General features: G+C 48.3%; 1 protein-coding gene across 1 annotated transcript; it reads left to right on the top strand.

The window, feature by feature from the left end:
• Window position 1: 1 nt before the first annotated feature.
• LOC310891921 (cysteine protease ATG4B) lies at window positions 2-20188 on the top strand. The gene is made up of 13 exons (XM_083854145.1): window positions 2-421; window positions 3787-3885; window positions 4404-4475; window positions 7174-7272; window positions 8114-8215; window positions 8985-9057; window positions 10089-10168; window positions 13360-13556; window positions 14568-14646; window positions 15373-15518; window positions 16154-16210; window positions 16500-16593; window positions 18395-20188. Exons 1-13 carry the CDS (start codon window positions 25-27, stop codon window positions 18466-18468), a joined length of 1569 nt encoding a protein of 522 aa, XP_083710271.1. The 5' UTR covers window positions 2-24; the 3' UTR covers window positions 18469-20188.
• Window positions 20189-20714: the final 526 nt, after the last annotated feature.

The raw sequence follows: 20714 nt of genomic DNA, 5'->3' as shown, positions 1-20714 counted from the left end.
GCTCGGCGGGTTCCGTACAACAAGATGGGCGCGCCCGTGGCCCGGAGCAACTCCGGGCGCGCTCGTGGCAGGCAGCTCCCTCAGGCGCCGCGCAGCGCCAGCGGAACGCCCGGGCAGCGCAACGCAACGTCTCGCCGCCCCGGTTTCTCCGCGGCCCCGGCCTCGCCGCCGTCCCATCGCCTCTCCCGGTTCCTCGGCGGCCTTCCGTACGACAAAATGGCGGCCCCCAGCGCACGGAGGAAGCGCTGCGGCGCAGCCAAACCTTTCGACCCGCGGCGGCAGCCAACCGCCGCGCGGGCCGGCGGCGAGCGGCGCTCCGATTGGACGCGCGGCGGCAGCGGGTTCGGCTGCGCCGGGGCGGATGCGTCGGCGGGGCCGGCAGCGGGCGCAGCCCTCGGCGGGGCCGCCGCCATGGACGCAGGTGGGTGCCCGCGGCCCGGCCCGGCCCGGCGGCGGCAGCGGGGCCGCGGCTCCCTCAGGCGGGGCGGGCCCCGGTGGGGACCCCCGGGGCTGCCGGAGCCCCTCGGTGCCGTGCGGGACTCCGGGGGGGTCGCCGCTCTGTGGGGTGGGGGGGGAGGTGCCGCAGAGCCCGGTCTCCCTGCGGCGCGGCGGGTCGAAGCCTGATTTCTGCGGGTTTTCACCCAAAAGAGGAGAACTGACGGGGTGCGGGCGGGCCGCGGGCAGGGCGGGGGGCGCCGAGCGCGGGGAGCGCTCCTCCAAGTTGCTGCCGCCTCCTGGAGCCGGCGGAGAAACGAGCGGCTCCGGGCCGGGCGAGGCGGGCGGAGCCCGGCGGGTGTGAAGCTGTGCCCCGGCTCCGTCAGGGCCTCCCGGGGCCGGGGGGCGGCTCTGCGGGGTGCTCCGGTGGGTCCCGCTGCGCCCAGGGGGCAGGGACCCAGCCCGCTGCGAGGGGGAGCTGCCTTCCGGGGGGTGCTCCGCAGGGCCCAGGCCTCTGCCCTTCTTCGTAGCCCTCCTGCCCTATTTCATGGCAGACCTGGCGTGCGCCAGAGGAGGCCGAGCTGGGGTGCTTGCCGCGCGCGGGGCTCTCCCGCAGAGGCTGCTGCCCCGCTCCTCAGGGGAGGTCAGCCTTTAAAACACAGCGAGGGCTCCGTCAAGGTGAAGCTCTGGAGCGCTGCCCGAGGAATCTGCTGATCCCACCCGCCTTGTGCCGCTGCGAAACGAGCATCTGCAAGCGGGATTTCTGCTCGGGGGGGGGGGTTCCAGAGTTAGTTATGTTCAGCCGCGTCGCTCCTAACTGTGAGGGAAGAGAGAGGCCGGTGTGCAGGCTGTGGCCCTCGGTGTGCCCCTGCCTGAGCTTCTTTGGTCTCGCATGCTAAAATATTTAGCTCACCTGGGCAGCAGCACGATGGACATAATTTTGAAAAAGCGCTAGAGCCTCTGAAGATAGGTGTCTGCAAGGGGGACGCGCAGGTGCTGACTTCAGCCTGGTGGGAGGTTGTTGCTCCCATTATCAAGTCCTTAATACCAACAAGGAGCAATCGCTTGAATTTTCCTCCCTGTGAAGGTGAAATCTTAACTGCTGCATTTAAGTCATGCCCTCTCAGATGGTGGCAAGTATTTAATTCAAAACAAAACAACCATAGGCACAGATGTCCGACTGCGCGTTTCAGGTACGCCGCTGGACCTGCAGAGCCTGGTGCCAGGCGTTCAGCTGCGGGACTGCGAGTTTGGGATTCTCCTCCTCAGCCTGCGGTGTCGTGGCCCCTGCCGTTTGCGGGCCCTGAATGCGCGCTGGTCCAGCAGGCAGCCTGGGAGCCCCGCGGGCCTTTGCTGGCCCCTTCCTCTGGTAGCTTTGGTGGAAGGGGGGAGTCCAGCAGGTCCTTGCTGAGAAGCTGCCGGCTGTAGATCACACGCTTGCAAATGACCTGGTGGAGTTGCATTTGGGGATGTGAGGAAGTGTTACTAGGAAGGAAAAGGAGGATGGTGTGTAGCCTGATAGTTTCTTTAGCATCCTTTTATCAGTCATTTAAGCTACTTGAGGCTCTTTTGACAGAGATGGATTCACAGCAGGTTCGTGAACTGATCAAATAGACCACAAAATATTCCTTTGAGCTTTAAAACCTGAGAACTTCTGTTTTCAAGTTGACCAGTGATACATTGTTTGGTTTTAATACCAACTACCAGCTACTTCTGAGCTGCCAGAATAAACTGTACTGTCTCGTCCCAAAGGAGATCTTGTGCTGATGTCTTGCTGTTGCTTCTTCGTTTCCTCTGCCATTTGGAATTGGACTTGCAGATCCGAGAGCCCAGAGGCAGAAGACTGACGAGGTACCTTCAGGAACCAGAAAGTCTCGTGTAGCTTGTTTGCCCCAGCATAGGTAGAGCATCCTAGGTGCCTGCAAAGAGGAGGAGCAGAGTGTCCTGGTGACTTCCTGGAGGTACCACTTACTAAATGTAAATCAGCCACGTTGCTGCTGCTCCAGATGATGATTTTTGGAAGGCCGAGAGAGGAATGATAGGGAGAGAGAGAGAGAGAGAGACTTGTCTTCTGCGTGCATCTTCTGCTTGGGAGCTCGGTGGCATCTGGTGCGAGGGCAGCCCCGGCGAGGCGCAGCAGGTGGACCTGATGGGATGCCAGCAGCGAGGCATGTGCTGCAGAGGGTGCCGGGTTTTGTAGAAGATGGGGCTGAGAGGAACTTGTGGTTGTGTCGTCTGTCACCCTGTTTTAAACTTTGGTCAGATCATCACAGGTTTTATTGCGTTTGATGTTAGAGATGCTTTCATCAGCTGCTTTAACAGAACAGCCTAGCTTAGCTCTGCTTTACATTTAACACGCAGCTTATTTAAGAAATGACTCTTACAAAACGAGATGCAATTATTAACCTTCAAAATGTTTTGAAACCAGCCTCCCCCCACACGTGCACATTCACCCCTTTAAAGTCCCTTATTGCCAAGTACAGACCTAGTGGAGCCCAGCACATCCAGCCCTCCCTCTCCCCCCTCCATTTCTTGTATCTTTCGCACAAAGGCTTAAGCTGCTCTGATCTGAGGGCATTGCAGAGCAGCCTGTGCTGTGGAGCTGCTCCGTAGTGGAGCCATCAGTGCTGAGTGGTGGGATAAGAGGCGGGTATTTAGGCACTGAAGGCAGCAGGTGAACCAGGCACAAGGTGTGCCTGCCACCTGTGAGCTCGGATACCTTCGCACGGCTCTGTGTTCCTCAGCTTTCAGCGTGACACCTGTAAAGGCAGCACTTTGCCTTCTCAAGCTGCAGACTGGTTTCGGTACAAGCGATGACTTGTGCTCAGTTCACGGCCTTGGAGGAGGGACTGACTTCAGGAGCAAGGTTTGGCTGTCATTTTAACGCAGTCCACGCTTTCCACGTTACAGCACAAAAGCAATGCTCTCTGGAAGAAGCTCCTCAATCGCCTCGTTCCTTGGCAGAGAGGGCCTCAGCGTTGTGTTAGCGTGCGTGGCGATACCCGTGCTGGGAAGCAGCGTGCAGCTGCTGGCTGAAGTCCTCGGCGTTTTCTTGACCCACTCAGTTGCCTGGGAGGCGCTTGGAGCTGAACAAACCTGGAGATTCCTCTGCTTTTCTGTTTGTGGAGCAGCCAGGCGAGAGCCGTGGGTGCGTTGGCTCCCTGTGCCTGTCAGAATGTTTGGCTGTAGTGTTGAAAATGAAATGTTTCTTGCCAGCTAGAGTCAGGCTTGTAGGTTGTGTAGGTTACGGGGTCACAGCAGCTCTGGTTCTGCTGTACGGGTTTGGTACGATTTTTTTTTTTTAAATATCAAGGAAAAAACAATCATACTTTTTTTTTCTTTCTGTTCCAGCTACTCTTACCTATGACACTCTCAGGTTTGAATATGAAGACTTCCCTGAGACCAAAGAGCCTGTGTGGATCCTAGGCCGGAAATACAGTGTTTTTACAGGTACTTTGCATGCCCTCTGCAACTCGTTATGATGCTCTGGAGGGCTCTGTTAGTGTTTCATGGTGTTCTGTGAGCAGCGAGGTGACTGGAAAACTTGTACGTGCACAGCAGAGTCTGTTCGCTGTCAGAGCCTGCGGACTGTAACCACCATGCTGCCTCCTGTTTGGCCATCTCTGCAGACTCCAGAATATTTTTGTGCAGAAAGTTGCCACTTCCCAGTTCCTGGGACCTGTATGAGGCCAGGATGATTGAGGCAAGTGGATAGCTCGGGAGAAAGGCAAGACAATGGTCTAATGCTTCGTAGTTTACCCGTGACCATGGTGTTTTGGGTTGGTTGTAGCTTTTTTTAGAGGAAAAGGTTCCTTCTGCCTAGCAGCTCTTTCCTATTCCTCATCCAGATGTTGCCTGTCAGGGCCAGCAGACCGGGTGAGGAGCAGAAGGCTGGGCTGGAGGTGGGTTTAGGCGCGTTTGGTGCTCTCTTTGTGTGTGCGCGCCTTTCAATCTTGAAAAACTTTCAGAGAAAGAAGAGATCCTGTTGGATGTGACCTCTCGGCTTTGGTTCACCTACAGAAAGAACTTCCCTGCCATCGGTAAGTCTGAGCGTGTCCTGGACGCGATGCTGTCCCGCCTGTAACAGCCTGACCCACTGGGAGACTGCAGGGCTTCACCTGCGTTAGAGTGCTCTCCTGTGGGAAGTGAGCGTAGGTCAGGCTGTGGAGGCATGGAGCGTGCAGGTGATCTCAGGAAAGCTGGTTCCAAGAAGACATTTAAAAACCAGATTTTACTTCGCTGCTGCAAAAGCTCCATCAGAAAATAATGGTTGTGTTCTGTGACTTCTCCTTAGCTGTTGGGAATTAAGGATCTGCCGGCCTTACCTGTGAAGGGCAGCAAGTTGGCCTTGTGGAGGACACTAGTCTGAGACCTGGGACGTGTGTCCGTGGGCCTGTGCATGTCACAGTTCTGCTGCTCTTTCCACCCACGCTACAGAATTAAGAAGGCTTCCCTTTCTTTCTGGGGTTATCACAGAGGAAATATGTTAAGGATTGTGAGGTGATGAGGTGTCGATGGGGAAGGCATAATAGACATCACAGATAAACAATGAGAAGAACCAAATGTTGGTTGGTTTGCATCTTTTAGATGCTTTTACAGTTTTCTAGTCTGGTTGTTCTGAGGTATGTGTTTTTTTTTTTTTTTGTCCCTTCTTAAAGGGGAAAGCCAGAGACAGGATTTCTTCATGACCCCCCCGAACTTTAGCAACTATTTATTTTTTTTCCCTGTTGGGAGCATAAAGGGTTCTGTTCCTTGCAGTTCTTAACTGTGATGTAAGTCTTGAAAGCTTGCTGTGTGCTTGGACTGGGTTTTTGATTTGTTCTGAGGGTTGTTTTTTTCCAGTGGAAGGGTGAGGAGAAAATAATTCTCCTTCTGACTGTTGACTATTTGAATTTGTTTCTGTCTGCAAACTATCTCGTGTAATGAATGTGGCCCTTGAATCAAAGAGCATTGGATGGATTGCCTTCAGGACTGAAAGCACTGATATCTTTGTTTTATTTTATTGTGTAGAATGACATCAGTTGTATTCTTAGTATGCAGATATCTCAAAGTCTTCCCCGTCTCAGTTGCTCCAGGCAGCATGTTCGTTCTGTAAGCCTGTTTCAAAATTCAGAGAAGTCTCCTGTGTGAAGTGGTAAGACATAGGTGGTGTTAAAAACAGAAGTGGATTCAGAAGATGATCAATAACCTGGTGGTTTTTTTGTGGTTGTTGACAGCACAGGAAGAACATTGAACGCTTCTGGCATTACCGAAATAGTCATCAGTTCCTCTGCTGCAGGACTGGGCTTTGGGGTGACTTCTGACAGTAATCCAGGATTCAAGGAAGAATCTCTACTGCCATCAATTTTGTAGAAAGACTTAATTTAATTCAGAAAGGCTTTCTGATAAATAATCTGGTTCTCTCTACCTAATGAAAGCTCCTAACAGTCCCCACAAGCATAAACGTCAATTTACTTCTGAGTACGGGAGTCGGAAATGCACTTTGTTTAATTGATAGGCTGGACTTTTTCCTTATCTGGTACGAGAACTCCTGTTCCTCCTGGGTAGGAGGGATAACGATAAGCTGAAAAATGATACAAGAATGAGTGTGGGAGGGCGTATTTAGGAACCTCACACCATGACTAATTTTTTGTACTTCGTGCTAATTAGGTCCTACAGGAGTCTAAGATGAAATATAATTTAATGATGGTCTTGGACTTGAAGTGGATTAAAGAGAGAAAAGGTGGAGACACGAGACAGAAATTATCGCCTTCGTGTATCTGCTCCAGACTATGTCGAGTTTTTGTTTGCTTTTTAGCGCTTGAGGTGGATTTGCACACGGGAACTGCAGTAACACTGTGAGCATTTCCCAGTGAACTCGAAGCCGGGCTTCTTGGTTGCTGTTCCTTAAGGTACTCAGCAGAGCTATCTTCCAAAAGAAGAAAGCAGCAATACAAAGAAACTTCTCCCAGCTGCGTGAAGGCGCAGCTGACTGCGTACTTGTAAGACAGCTCACTGGCTGTGGTCATGCTAAACATTTTTATCTGTGAAGCTCGTAATAACAGCTGAAGCTTCAGAGGAGAAGTGGCAGCTTCCTTTTGAAGTTCTGTCAGGGAGATGCTTCCAGCCTTAAGGTCATTGTCTCAGTTTTTCCATTGCAAGCTGATATCCAGCTTATTCTCCTGTATTGTGTAGGATATGGTTTTTTTCACTGTTGCTGGAGTTCGTTTTTTTGTTTGTTTTTTTGGCCCTAACTCCATGTTGTTCACTTTGGAATCCCATACAGTCATCGGCTGCTTGTGATGTGGGAATGCCTTGTGACTGATTCATTTTGCATAATGAGCTGCCTTCTCAAAAGGAGCATTACAGCAGCAAGTGGTCTGTAACAAGATGTTTCTCTGCTTAGTAACTTCTCTGAATTAGGTTGGGAATCTGCAAGTATGCTCAAGAACTGCTATGTTCATGAGAAATTCAGCTGCCTTTCTAGCTGAGTTGCTTGGATTTCCTTTTGATTTTTTTCCCCTGTTATTAAATGCTAAAGATTTTGGTTCCTTTCTATGGGATGCCATTAGGCTGGTCACCGATAACTGAGTTTTTATTTCTCAGCGTTGGGTGTGTGGGCTAGCGCAGTCCTTATTCCCTACCTGATTGTTTGGATAAACCTGCTGCCCATGCAGGCTTACAGCACTTTCCTTTTTACCTCCCGCTTGGCAGTGTTGTTCCATTCATTACATATTTGCTTTCTGTCCTTGTTTACAGGAGGAACTGGTCCCACATCTGATACTGGTTGGGGCTGTATGTTGCGGTGTGGCCAGATGATCTTTGCTCAGGCCTTGGTCTGCAGGCATTTGGGAAGAGGTAAACCAGAGCACTGCCCATACTGACATCCACATGCTCCCACAAGTGCAGTACTTGTAAGGACAGCAGCTGGGAGTTGCTGAGGGCTCTGTAACTTTTCCCTGAATTTTCTTAAGTTCAGGGCTGTTGATTGAAAAGTCTGCTGGAAACTCTCCAGCAGGTTTCCTCCTGCAGCTGTCTGCGACTCCACATAGATGAATGTGGTTGTTAAACCTTAAAACAAAGGAGAGCCCTGTCACGTGCTAGTTAAGTCCATGGACACCAAGCAAGTACCTGGGTTTTCTTGATTTTTTTTTTTGTTATATACCTGAAGTTTAAAAAGTCCTACTCGAAACAGCAGGGTGACTGACTTGTTTATAGTTCAATTTTTAACTTGTTGACAAGTCCTCTCTTTCTGAGTGTAGTCTCCTGTCCCTGAATACTTCTCTCTCTGCATTGGATCCGTACGTGGTCTGTAAACAACTGTATGGGAGTTATTGTTGCAGTTGTTGATGGCCTTTGAATTTGTGGGAGGTGATTTTTTTAATGAGGTCACCTGGTTTTCCTCAGAATGCCTGTCCTTGAGAAATTGGTATCCTATTGCCCATCTGTGGGATAGAGTTAGGATTCATGTTTTCTGTTTTATCATGGGTGATATTCTTTTGTTTCAGCTGTGAAAATGCTTGATTTTCTGTTAAAATTGATGCTTCAGTGTTGGGGATGCCCCAAATGCTGAGTAATAAGATAGTGACATGAAAATCTGATCAGTAGTCGAGGCACAGGAAAGACAGCTTGTAGCTTGCAGTGTCTGGTTGCTAATAAACATCACGTTTTGTTTCACATATCTTCTTGTATGTCTTAGACTGGAGGTGGATAAAAGGGAAGAGGCAGATGGATAATTACTTCAATGTTCTTAATGCCTTCATTGACAAAAAAGACAGCTACTACTCCATTCACCAGATAGGTAAGAGTGCTGGGTGCCAGAAAGCACGGGGGAACGTTCTGTCTGATTGCCCAAGAGCGTAGAACATCGCTCCGTGTTTGTTTTAGTACCTTAGGTGAAAAACCTAGCAGGTTATGTGCTGACATGCTGTTTTTCTCACATGATCTGAAGCTACTACACTTTATTGTGGATTATGATGGACTTTTCTCTTGACTCCATGAAGTCCTTCATGTTTGTCTTCAGGCTTTAGGTGATATTCAGCACCACTTTCTGTATCCTGCTTAGCCCAGGTGAGAGGAAAGCATGTGGTTGCTGTTCTCACCAAGACCTTGTAACGTGAGAAGATTGCTGCATGAAGAAATTTTCAGAAGTAGCAAGTAGACTAAGGATGGATCTCACTTTAATTGAAACTTCCTTCACCAAAAAAAAACAACTGCCTGTTCCAGTTTTTGCTTATAGGGTCTTAAAGCTCCTATAGCTTCAGTGAATGGAACTTCAGGTTACGGGGGTGTTCCTGATAATCAAACAAGAAATAACTTTTTTCTGAGGTTACATTGTCTTTTGGACCTTTGTATCACATTTCAGAGAAAGGGTTTGCCTTACAATCCTTGAGGATATGCTTTTTTCTTCCATCAGCACTGTGATTCTACCCTTTTGTGGGGTTTCTGATGACTCAGAAATGTTTCCAAGTGAAATTTTTTCACTGTTGAATATAAACCCTGATTAGGAAGGGGCATAGTGTAGGTGAAATTATATGCTAAATTCTTTTTTTTTTTTTCTTGTGATGCAGCCCAGATGGGTGTTGGAGAGGGGAAATCCATAGGTCAATGGTACGGACCAAACACAGTCGCACAAGTGCTCAAGTAAGTGCTGGGTTTTTCCTTTATTTTTTTCCAACCGAGCGGTGGGTTTGTAGTACCTCCTACCTCGCACACTTCTACCCATTGAATGAAGTGCAACTGCATGTTTTAATTCTGTTACCAGGCGACTTGTTGAACCTTATTGACCTGATTGGTAGGAACTTTATAGAAGGACTCCTCTCATTCAGGATGAGAGAAACCGATTTCAAACTGAGGACAAGCCCTGACAATCTCTTTCCATGTTCCACAAGTAACGTGTTTGCTGCTAGAACTGAGTGCAATACTCTTTGCAGCGGACCAGAAGCAGGTGTCAGAATAGGTGATGATTGCTCTCATTTGGATCTCTGCTGGCATGAGTTGCTTCTCAGTGACATCAGTGTTGTCGCTGTCCAAAAGCTGCCAATAAGCCATCAAGTCACTCATGCATCAGCAGAGGAAAGCATAAGTATTTGCTGCCTGGGTTCTGTGGTGACAAGCAGAAGATCTGGACTATCTTTAACTGGGACATGCTGTATTTTCAGAAATGTTTGTTCAGAAATATTCTTTCTGTTGCCATTCTTTCCTTAGTTCTTTGATTAGTTGAGCGGGGAGCCCCGTGGAATAGGCTGGGATTGCCTGAGAAGGAACTTTCCCAGGTCAGAGCGTCTGCCCATTTAGCCGAGTATCTGCTGTAGGTGATGGGAAGATATTTAGGGAAAGTCAGAGTGACTTTTATTTTTAAATTAGCATATAAGGAGGAAATTAAGTAACTCTCATTTTCTGGTAACCAGCAGTTACAGAATTTGAGGTGGAGATTGTATCAAGGGTCTTGTATTTAGCACAAATTCCCAGTTGTGGTCCCATTTGTAATTTGTTTATTCTTCTGGTCATAATAATTTGTGGTGATGAATTGTACAGCTGTAATAAATGTTTTAAAAAAAAAGTACAGTATAATTGGTGAAAACCAATCTCTCCTAGTCCAATTTCTTTCTTTGATACAACATTGTCTTACAGTTGTAACTAATCCTTCCTTACATTTTTTTCCCTCTCTATAGAAAACTTGCCACTTTTGATACGTGGAGTTCACTGGCAGTACACATAGCCATGGACAACACTGTAGTAATGGAAGAAATCAGTAAGTATCACGTGCAGGTAGAATGAGATGTATCCCTCAGCAGCGAGAAGCCAGCAAAGAACTGGAAAGCATGCAGTTTTGCAACATTGCAAGCGTACAGTAAATGTTCTGTCTTAAAGCTGTGGCTGAGTGTGCTAAACTCAGATGAGAATTGCTGTTGTAGGGCAAGGAAGCCCCCTTACTAGATTTTTACTTTATCTGATAAAGCCTCTCACTTGGCAGCGTGGCCTCTGGATCTGGAAAGAAGGACCTGCTGACCTTCGGGCAGTAGGTGGGAGCTGCTGGGAAGGTAGTGTCAAACCTGTTTATGGCCACAGGTAGCACGCAGTAAATGGCTGCTGCTTCTCCCATCTAACGGTGTAGGAATGTCTCTGCTATTAGGCAGAGTGAGATAACCAGAACAGATCTCTGACCAGGAAAAGGAACAAAACCGTGAGGAAAAAAAATAAGAAGGGGCTCCATCTCTGGAGATATCTTTTAAGGAGTGCTCCATGATTGTGTTTTGTTGTTTTTGTTGGTGGTTTGTATTTTCTCCTTTTTTTTTTTTTTTTTTTTTGCTGCATCCTGGCAGTTGGATGGCTCTGGAGGCTGAGCAGCTGTGCAACGCATTCATCCCTAGCATGCTTGCTCAGGCTGCAGTGCCCCAGTAACCAAAGCAGATGGTGGAATGGCTGGCTGCTGCAGTCCTGCATGGTCCTGGCTGAACTGTCCTTCCCCTCTCTTGCTGTAGACTTGTGAGGTGGTTTGCTTACGCAGCACAAAACCATTCAGTGTTTTCTGCCAGGGTAGTGTTCTGAAACGGCACGTAAAAAAGTCCAGTGAGTGCTGGAGCTGGTGCAAAGTTACAGGTGAGATGGTGGCAGCTGTCAGTTAGATTGGCTTTTGGCTGCGTTGGAGCAAAAATCAATTAACAAATGAGGACAGTTTGTCCCTGGAGCGAAGGACAGTCATTTTACAAAGTCAGATCTCTTAACAGCTAGTGTCAGTTGAGAGGCCAAGAAAATGCAGGATTTGATTGAGAAGTGCCTGTCTAGTCCCGTGAAGGTGTATGCTCGTGCTTTTGGCTTAAACAAAGGTCAGCATGAAGACAGGAATTGGATTAATCTTTCACCTTTAGCCTGAAAAATATCCCCTCTAGAACTGACGAGTGCTGGCTGCAGGGCTTGGGTATGTTGCAGCTCTTGTCTGCGTGGCTTGTGTTAAACACTGACACCACTTCAAGTAACATGTCCATGCAGCTCGTAATACGCAGGGTGGTGTCTGTCTGTCTTCCTCAGCTGTGAATCATAATGTGCCTACCATTCAGGACTTGAAAGCCACTGTATGAGCAGGTCTGATTTGTTATTTATCTGTAGGTACATGCTATATATCTTGTACCCCAGACACCTGTCAGTAGTGAAACATTCAGAAATGAACACTGCTTCATACAGCTGATAAATTCATTCACTAATGCCGTTCAGCCTGTGGTGGATAGAAAACTACCTTTTGCTGCAGCAGTTAAGTACATCCATCAGCCTTCTGAGCCAGTCTGCAATGTCGGAAAGGTGCTCTCAGGCGGGAGCTGGAGGATTGTGTGCATCAGAAGGATGGTTAGAAACAGAGCTAAGCCAGTGACTGACAGCAGCAGTAGCAGGAAAGGTGTTGTGTCACATCTGTTGGAATATGTTTGCAGTAAAGGGTTTGAATCCTGCTGGGAAGCTTTAGGTAGGGACCACGGTGCCAAAGAAGCAGGGTGAGTTTAGTCTCTGCTGGGCTCCCTACCACTTAAACTGGGGTTGAATATGTCTGTATCACAGCATAGGGCTGCCAGTTGCTTTGCCTGATGAAGAAACCCGTGGTGACAGCTGCAGGTATTCAGATCATCAGAACAGGCAGGCAACTGCAACAAAAAAATACTGTTTTAGCAAGGTAAGCAGTCCTGACTTGCAGTGACTTCAATTTTCTCAAGACCTCTGATAACTATAACATCCCTTGTGTACGTAGGCATGTTATCTCATACACATTCTCCCTTCTGAAGGGGCAGTTGCAAATTTCAGTGCAACTGTTCTCTCTCCAATAGAGGCTTTAGCGCAAAGTCCTACTTCTTCTAACCTTGGCTGTAACGTTCTCCTTGTTCAGCTGCATTTGGAGCTTGTAGTAGTGAGCAGGCATCCTGCTGTAATTGCTGTGATGGAGGTGCTTGTTTACATCGCATCCTACCTGCCAGACTGTCCTGGCATTCAGGTTAGGCCAAGAATAAATTAAATGAGCCTCTGGCATTCTGTCTAATTGCCTTGGATTCATGATTGAAATATTGTGGGTTCCTTTGGTTTGGAGATTTTTCTTCACACACACATGTGCACGCCCAGCAAGTAATGAAATTACCCTGTGAGACAAGTAGGCTCGGAGATGTTTCTGTACCAGAATTTACATAATCTGGTTTCATTCCAGACTGCCTGTGTGTTTATCAAACCTGTAGAATGAGGATGCATAATGTCCATGTCATGGGTATGCCCTGAGGAGCCGGTGCCCCATTTCTTACAGGCAAAGCTCATGCTAAAATTGCCGAGTTTAATGTTCGCCTGTCTTGAGTCTCTAAACTAGCTTCTGAATGATCCCTGACAGAATTTGTAAAGGTTTTGGTGAACTTTAGGTAAATGACAATTATTCGAGATAGATATCACGTTCGTATCTCTGTATCTTGTTACAACGCTAGTTACAGATGAGGATTTCTTGTGTTAAGCCATAATATTTTCCCCATTCAGTTCAGCTGGCCTCATATCCTCCATGTGCCCCTCTAGAGCTGGACACTCCAAATTGTTTGTTTTTTCTTTTTGTCTACATGCTCTTGAATTCAGGGCTCTTGCCTAATATCCTAATCAGATCGTTCACCCTTGTTGACACAGGTTGTTGCTTAGCTGTTCACCTGCTGGAAGAATTTACATTTTAATGGCCCGCCAGATGGTAGCTGAGAGTACAGCATGCTTTGGCACGATTTCGATGTATACTTAGATGAAATACTGAGCCTGTCCAGAAACCCTGTGGGGAGCATATCACATGAACACAGTGGTGGGCCTTGTTAAACTTTTTTTTTTCTTTTAGTGCTGTAGGCTTTTGGAAAATAGCAATTGTTGATAGCCGGAATAGAATTACTCAAGGTCTAGAAATGGAAGTTGTTTCTGATGCTTTCTGCTCATGTTCCCTTTTTGTAGGGCGGTTGTGCCAGTCCAACTTCTCGTGTGCTGGAGCTGCAGCATGCCCTGCTGTGGAGTCAGACGTACTCTATAACGGGTACCCAGAGGAAGCAGGGGTTAGAGATAGGCTCTCACTGTGGAAACCATTGGTGCTGCTGATACCTCTCCGCCTTGGGCTCACAGAGATCAATGAAGCCTATATTGAAACACTAAAGGTAGGGGATCTGGAACTGAATTCTTGATATTCTGATGCTTCAAAACCCTGCTGTGAATTAAGTCACTTCTGAAATTTGGTTTTGGGGCAGAAATACTCAGAAGTAATTGTCCTTTTTTCCAGAGAAAAATGTATTTAGAAAAAATGTATTTAGAAAGCACCATTTTCAGAGGTCAGGATATGGGCTCTTGCAGGCTTTTGTCAGGAAAATGTTGGGTTTGATGTATTATTTTTTTTTGTTTTGTTTCTAGTATCTTATTTCCCAGCTTAATTTTGGTCCCTGTTTGTGTGTAGATGGTACCAGCCTGCTGAAGCATTTGTTCAGCACAGCTGTATTGAGCCTTAATGAGTGTAGTGTTTGTAAACTCCCCATGGCTCCGATGGCAGAGCTTGTACTGCAGGCTGAGGGTAGAAGCTGGCTGCCAGTCCCGCTGTGGAGCATCAGGAAGCTGCAGAATTTGGGGTGTGCAGAGTACACCCGTAAGACAGGATAGCGTGTTGCCCTGCTGTACTAATGCTAGGGATCTCTGAGCTGCACAGGTAAGAGCTCCACATGCAGGCTAGGGCTAGGTTACTTTCCCGTAACTCAGTAGATGGTTCCTGGATATTGCAGCTGGATAAGGAACTTGGGCTGTTTCCTGGGTGATGGTTCCCTCCTCAGAGCACTGTTGCAATTTGACATGTCCAGGGGATTTTGCCACTGACTGCGGCAGAGCCAGGACGTGCCCAGAGTCCTGGAGTAGTGCTGCCTCTTCTGTTTGGTCCCCCTGTGTGTTACTGTCAGCAGTTAAAGATGTTTTTGAGCTGCTTTCGTGTTCCGTGAAGGCTCTGTGTCGCAGCCTTCAGCCTTTCTGGTGGAGCTTCTCCCCAGTAATGGCTGTTTCCTGCTGCTAGAGTTGCTGATTTCCAGTGTCACAGTCTCTTTCCCACTGTGTTTTTGGATGTTTGCCTTTATTGCCACTTGCTTGTCTCACTGTCTGTCAGCTGTGTGTTTTCTGTATTGCTTTTCCAGCACTGCTTCATGATGCCTCAATCCCTGGGAGTGATCGGAGGGAAACCAAACAGTGCTCACTACTTCATTGGTTATGTAGGTGAGTGCCCGCAGTAGTGCGAAGTCTTTCCAAGCATCTCCCCCCAGCTAAAAATGTTCGGAGCAGTACAGCTCTCCCGCTTGGTCTGTGGTGCATGCTGCAGGGCTTTTTCCTGCTGGAAGTGTGGAAGGCTGCTGTGGGTTGAAACTCTTTGCAAGGATCTGAGTGATGTAGCTTTCAACGGGGGCCATAGTACAAGCCATGAACTTCCAGTGCATAACCCTAAATCTTACCTGTAAAGAGGTGTGCAGAGTTTTCTTCCTAGGTTCAGAGCTGACCTCCCTTCAGGGACCTGGCTGTATATTTACCTGCCTTTTAGCTGTTCCCCTTCTGAAACCCTACAAACTGCTGTCCTTCTTCCCTCTTCCTTTCCTCTGATACTCTGCCTGAGACCTCAAGCTGGTTGTGCTTTGGATTCCTGGGGCTGTCTTGAGCTTACCCAGGACCCTGGAAAGCATTAGCAGGAACAGTGCTCAAAAATCACGTGCCCAAGGTGCTGCTGTGGAGTGGGCACCGTGGTTCTGCTCCCAGCCAGCTCTCTGCCTGGATGAGGAGTGTTGGAGTGTCTGCAAGCGAGTTGCCCCCAGAACGATGGGTTCCTCCGTTGGGTTTCAGGAGCTGGCTCCCTGATTGCTCTGCCCCCTCTTCTTTCTCACCATTTGCTTCTCAGAAGAGCAACTTCTGGCACGGTTCTTCCTGTTCATGTCTCCTTGCCTGTTTGTCCAGGTGAGGAACTCATTTACCTGGATCCCCACACTACGCAGCCTGCAGTGGAGCCCAACGACAGTGGCTGTCTCCCTGATGAAAGCTTCCACTGCCAGCACCCTCCCTGCAGAATGAGCATTGCCGAGCTCGACCCCTCCATTGCGGTGGTGCGTTCTTGCTGCTTGTTTTCCAGCCAGCTCTCGATCACCTGAAGTAGCGCGTCCCTGTTTCACAGCTATCCCCTTTCCCGGGGAACTGGTAAAGGCCGAGGTGGCAGGTTGGGCGCTCCCCATGCGTGCTGTGCCCTGGGCAAAGGGGCTTTGGTTACAGTGACGCTGTTGAACAAGCTCCTCGTTCAGGTAGCAGCTTGGTGCAGGGAGATCCTGCACACCTGGTGATTAAATGCCATTCCTCATGGGGCATTCTCCTTCTAACAAGCTTAGTTTGGGCTTTGATTCCTGCCTTCTGAGGGGCAGATCTGAATCCATATGCTTCCATGTGGCTTGTTCTCTAAAGAACCTGGGATGACTGCCTTTTGTTTCCACATGGGTTGTTTCTGTCCAGTTTTCCATGTGCAGCAGAGGAGACCGTTACGTTGATGCCTCCAGTACTTGAGTAGACTGGTCAGGTCAAGCCTAAGGGGAGTATCCAGTTTAACAGAACTGTGTAAGCCACACCTTGAAGCAAGGCAGTTAGATTGTAACTGCTTACAGTCCTGGTCATGTTCCTTGGCATTAATACGAGGCCATAAGACTGACAAGATCAGTCTACAATTGTATAAAGATAATACTTTTTTTTTCAGGGCTTTTTCTGCAACACGGAGGAGGACTTTAATGATTGGTGCCAGCAAATCAAAAAGGTTTGTGTCTGTATCACCGGGAAAAGAATATAGAGTACTGTTGTTTCTAAAATGCTGCACAGAGAGAGTTCTCTGCAGCATGATCCCACAATAAGGTATATGAAAATAACTTCTTCAGACACCAGGAGGAACATAGCTCTGAAATTCTGCAGCTGATATTAGTCAAAGATTTGAGAAATAATTTTTTCAGCTGCAAAAATGTCCCAACAAACTGGTTCTTCCCCTTAAAGACCCAGAGCACTGTGAGTGCAGCACTGTTGGTTCTCATGGCTCTGCTCTTGCTCCACAGCTGTCCCTGGTAAGAGGAGCGCTGCCCATGTTCGAACTGGTTGAGCGCCAGCCATCGCACTTCTCCAACCCCGATGTTCTGAATCTCACGCCAGGTGAGGCCATGCAGGGAGGTAGAGCTAAGGGCGGGTTTGTCCATTTGGTGTTCGGGAAATTGTGTGGATTGCATAGTGATTTCTGGTGTGTTCCTGTTCAGCTCGGAGCTTTTTGGTCAATTCATCTAGTTCTTTGGCTTTCAGCTAGCGGTTCACAGATCCCATGGTCATGGTCGTATCTCAGGAAGATTTTTCATGATGAGTCTGAATGGTGACTGGGGAAAAAAGCTAATAGGTTATTACAGCAATGAGAATTTGTGATTTCTAAAGAGATGTTCAGAGAAATCCTAAGGCTCCATGGAAAAGGCTGAAAACCGAGCTTCTGGGTATTAAAAAATGTCAAAGATGGGGGTGGTCAAACATAGTTGCAGTTTAGATTTCTTCCCTGTGCATGTGCTACTACCAACGCTTAGGCCTGATGATGCAGAAAGGAACGAGTGCTGGGCAGTACTTTGGCTGTCAGGCTCCGCTTATGTTAACGCGCATTAACGTTGCAGGAGATAAGGAGCTATTGACAGCTTCTGCCAGGAGGAGTGAGTATTTGGGGACAAACTTACCCCATCACCAGGCGTTGGACTGCATCCTGTCACCTGCATCCTGCACTCACTGCTTCCTTGCTGTCTGTCTCTTAGCACAAACTTTCAAGGCCTTTTTTATCTCACTGTCCTTGTCTGTAAGAACACTTGATTGCCTTAAACTGGTGATCCTTGACTGTATTAAATTGACCCTAGTTACTGCCTTTTTACTCATAAAAGCGATATCCTAATGAGCTACTTGGCTTCTTCCCCATGCTTTTAGAGCCTCTCCCATTTGTTATGGCCATCCTTTCTCCTTCTGTCCTAGCCCTCAAAAGAAGGATTAATATTCTCATGGAAGTCCAGTCCCTTGTCCTCATTTTTCCCAGCCAGCTGGGTTCTGTGGTTTGTTACTGAAGTGTACAGGGGGCTGCTCCCTGAGGAGCATCTCTGGAAGCTGTGCTGCCGCCCGTCCCCCCAGTTTGCATCGGGAGCAGTGACACTAAGCATTTGCACACACTGCAGTGGGATTAAAGCCTTTCACAGAACGTTCAGGGCAGTCTGCAGCCTTGTGACCATGCATTTCTCCTTGTTCCTGGCAGTCAGTCATTGCAGTTTAGCTTCTGGCTGGCTGTTTTGCCAAGTTTAATGTGTGCTTTCTTGAAACCTGAGTTAGTGTAGTTTTCTCCTTTATTCCCCAGCTTGTCCACACCTTTTCACTTGAATTTCCTCTCTGGTAAAGCCATTTGCCCTGTGGCTATGTGCTCCCTCTTCACCAGAGTTGGAAGGATGGACAGAAGGGAGCGAGTACACTGCCCTCCCTTGCAAACCGGACTATATAAATCACTTCTGGGAGGGCGTGTTGTGTAATTACCTCCCCATGTCGTTGGATCAAAGACAACTGTAGTAAAATACAGGTTGCATGTTCTAATATATCTAACAAAGAAATACTCCTGTATCACATATTTGGACCTGGAGTCTTTGCAGATATTAGCCTAGACCTCAGAAGTGCTTTTGTTTGAGCCTCTTGATGCCGAAGCCTGTCCTGCTAACACAGACCGACTGCCCAGGCAGGTTGTACCAAACAGTCACAGCACAGAGCTGCACCGCACCAGGGCTGTGTCAGCATTTGTGAGAGCTGGCACACCTCTTGCGTGCCGTGTAATTCTCTTCTCCCGAGCATGTGGGCTTGTGACACTCGCCTTCTGCTGCCCTCTGGCTGCAGGTGTCTGCTGCTGAGCAGCGGGTGCATCCCACGGAGCCAGCGCTTTCTTTTTCTCTTGCAGATTCCTCTGATGCCGACAGATTGGAAAGGTTCTTTGACTCAGAAGATGAAGACTTCGAAATCTTATCCCTTTGAAAACAAACAGGAAACTGACTCTGCAAATTTGTGTTGTGTGGGGAGAAGGGGGGGGAGGGAAGCTCCTTCGAGAGCCTGGGGCTACCGGTTTTCATAGGTGCTTGCTGCCATCCCCGCCTCTTGTCCATCCATCCTGGCATTCTGTGCAGCCTCTGAGCGGAGCGTGCATTGTCTGCAGTGGGATGAAGAACCGAGTGGGTGTTGCAGCCTTACTGGCTGGAGTTGGGATTCCTCAGCAGAAAACACTTGCTGGAAGTGGATGCAGTGGTGCCTACGAGTTCAAAGCCTATCTGTTACATCAGCAGGTCAGCTGCCCTTCTGGGGGAGTCATGGGGGTTTTTAGTGCTAAATCCTTAGGCAGGGACTCCCCTCCGAAGCTTAAATAGAGCCACCCATCATTTAGCAGGTGATGTGTACAGTTAATTCCTCTAGCAGCTTCACTTCTCAGTGGCCAACTTGGACTGAGCTCGCACTGCAAGCTACCAGCAGACATCTCCCAGTGAGACAGCTGTGAAGTCCCCAGAGTGCAGGAGGCTGGGTTTCCTACAGTTAAACTCCTGTCCACGCTGTGCAGTACACAGCACTTCCTCACAGGTGCAGTACCCCTCTCCTACTCACGTCCTGACAAAAGGAAGGTGGGGTGACTTAGGAATGAGTGCTAATTCGAGTGAAAGGCTGTCCAGGAAAGTGTGGAGCAGCCATGCTTCTGGGGAGGAATCAGCCTAAATAACAGCAGAAAGAGGGGAAGGAGAATAGAAAATGTGTGTTTTCTTGCTCAGTGAGTCATTAACACGTGCTTCTATACGTTGTGCTTCTATGGTGGATTGATCTCTACAGCAAGTATCTTCAAGTAAGTTGCTTTGAGCAGAGAACTGGATTCCACAACCTTGGGGGGGTGGTGAAACACAGCTGGGGAGAGGTGAAACAGGACAACTGAGATCTGCCAGCTGTGGGCCTGCTAGTGCCTGTGTCCCCGTGTGCTGGCATAGCATCTAGTGAGCAATCTTGTTGGTACCAAAAATGCGAGCTATAAAATTCCTCAAGGTGTCCTCTGAGCAGTTCCTCCTGTTACACATTCCCTTTCCAAATCCGAAAAGGTTCCTGATGGTTGAGCAGGCCTCCTAGCCGTGCTGTTACCTTTCCATTCGATCTTCTGCAAATTCCCTTCCCTGCAGAGTATGCACAGAGCTACCGTAGGAGCTAATCTGTAGAAACTCATTTCAAGTAGTCATCCCTAAGAGGTCAGCAAAGACAGAATGTCGTAAGAAGGTCCAACACAACTAGACTGGAAATTGTGGCTGCTTTTAAGATAATAGCTCTGCCTGTGGCCGTTATCCGCACAAACAGACTTCAGAGAAAGGTAAACTGTGGAGGAGAGGTGTCGTGATGCAAACTGCGGATCTGTGTACAAGGTTTTGTACATATAGGATCGGAACCTGTCAGTTGATGCTTTTGTGCCCCAGGGTGGTGACAACGGGCTAGAAATGACTCATTTCCTCCGTGACTGACCTACTGATGCTCCAGCTGCCCCTACGCTACCCAAAAGCAGAGGTTTGAACTGGGAACCACGATGCTTCTGTCACTAAATTATTATTTGCTGCTTTCTGCCTGCTTCTCCTCTTCTCTCCTGTAGTTAGGGGAAGAGGCAGCAGAGGAAGTGGGGCTGTGCTCCATTCATCTGCTTTCAATTTGTATCTGAATAAACAAATCTAAAATCTTTGCCTTTCTTAATGTTCTTGCACATGAAGTGCTGGGGGTGGGTGGTATTGAGCAACCCTGCAGTGGAGCTGGGAGCACTCTCGAAACCATGCCAGCATACCATTTTTACCCTTTTAGGTCAATGGAGGCAGATTGGAGCAAAAGCTGAGCTATGTGCAACAGTGACTTTTATCTTTCTTTTGATATATCTGACAGAACAGGCTGGCTGTGTGGTACTACCGTGGCGATGCCCCTGCCCTAGAGGGTGAACGGCCACAGTCGTGCTAGCAGAGGCAAAGAAGCTCTTCTGTGGTGCAGTTCTGCTAACTCGCATTTTAAGTCGTTTAGGCTTTGCCTCTTTTTTTTTTTTTTTTAGGGGACGAAAACAAAAAACGGTACTTTAAGGCTGTCTATGCTTAGCAGTGCAGCATGTCTCTGCTTCTGAGCAGTGCAAGTCTTTCCAAGACAGGACGTGCTTTTCTGGTGAGTCTCTGCCACATGTGCAGTTGAGGTAGCAGGGGAAAAAGCCAAGCTGAGGTTTCAAAGTT

The sequence above is a fragment of the Anser anser genome, assembly GCF_964211835.1.
Source record: "Anser anser genome assembly, contig: HAP1_SCAFFOLD_467, whole genome shotgun sequence".
Lineage (NCBI taxonomy): Eukaryota > Metazoa > Chordata > Aves > Anseriformes > Anatidae > Anser > Anser anser.
Note: the sequence above shows the minus strand (reverse complement) of the source record. Positions and strands in the feature narration are given on the sequence as shown.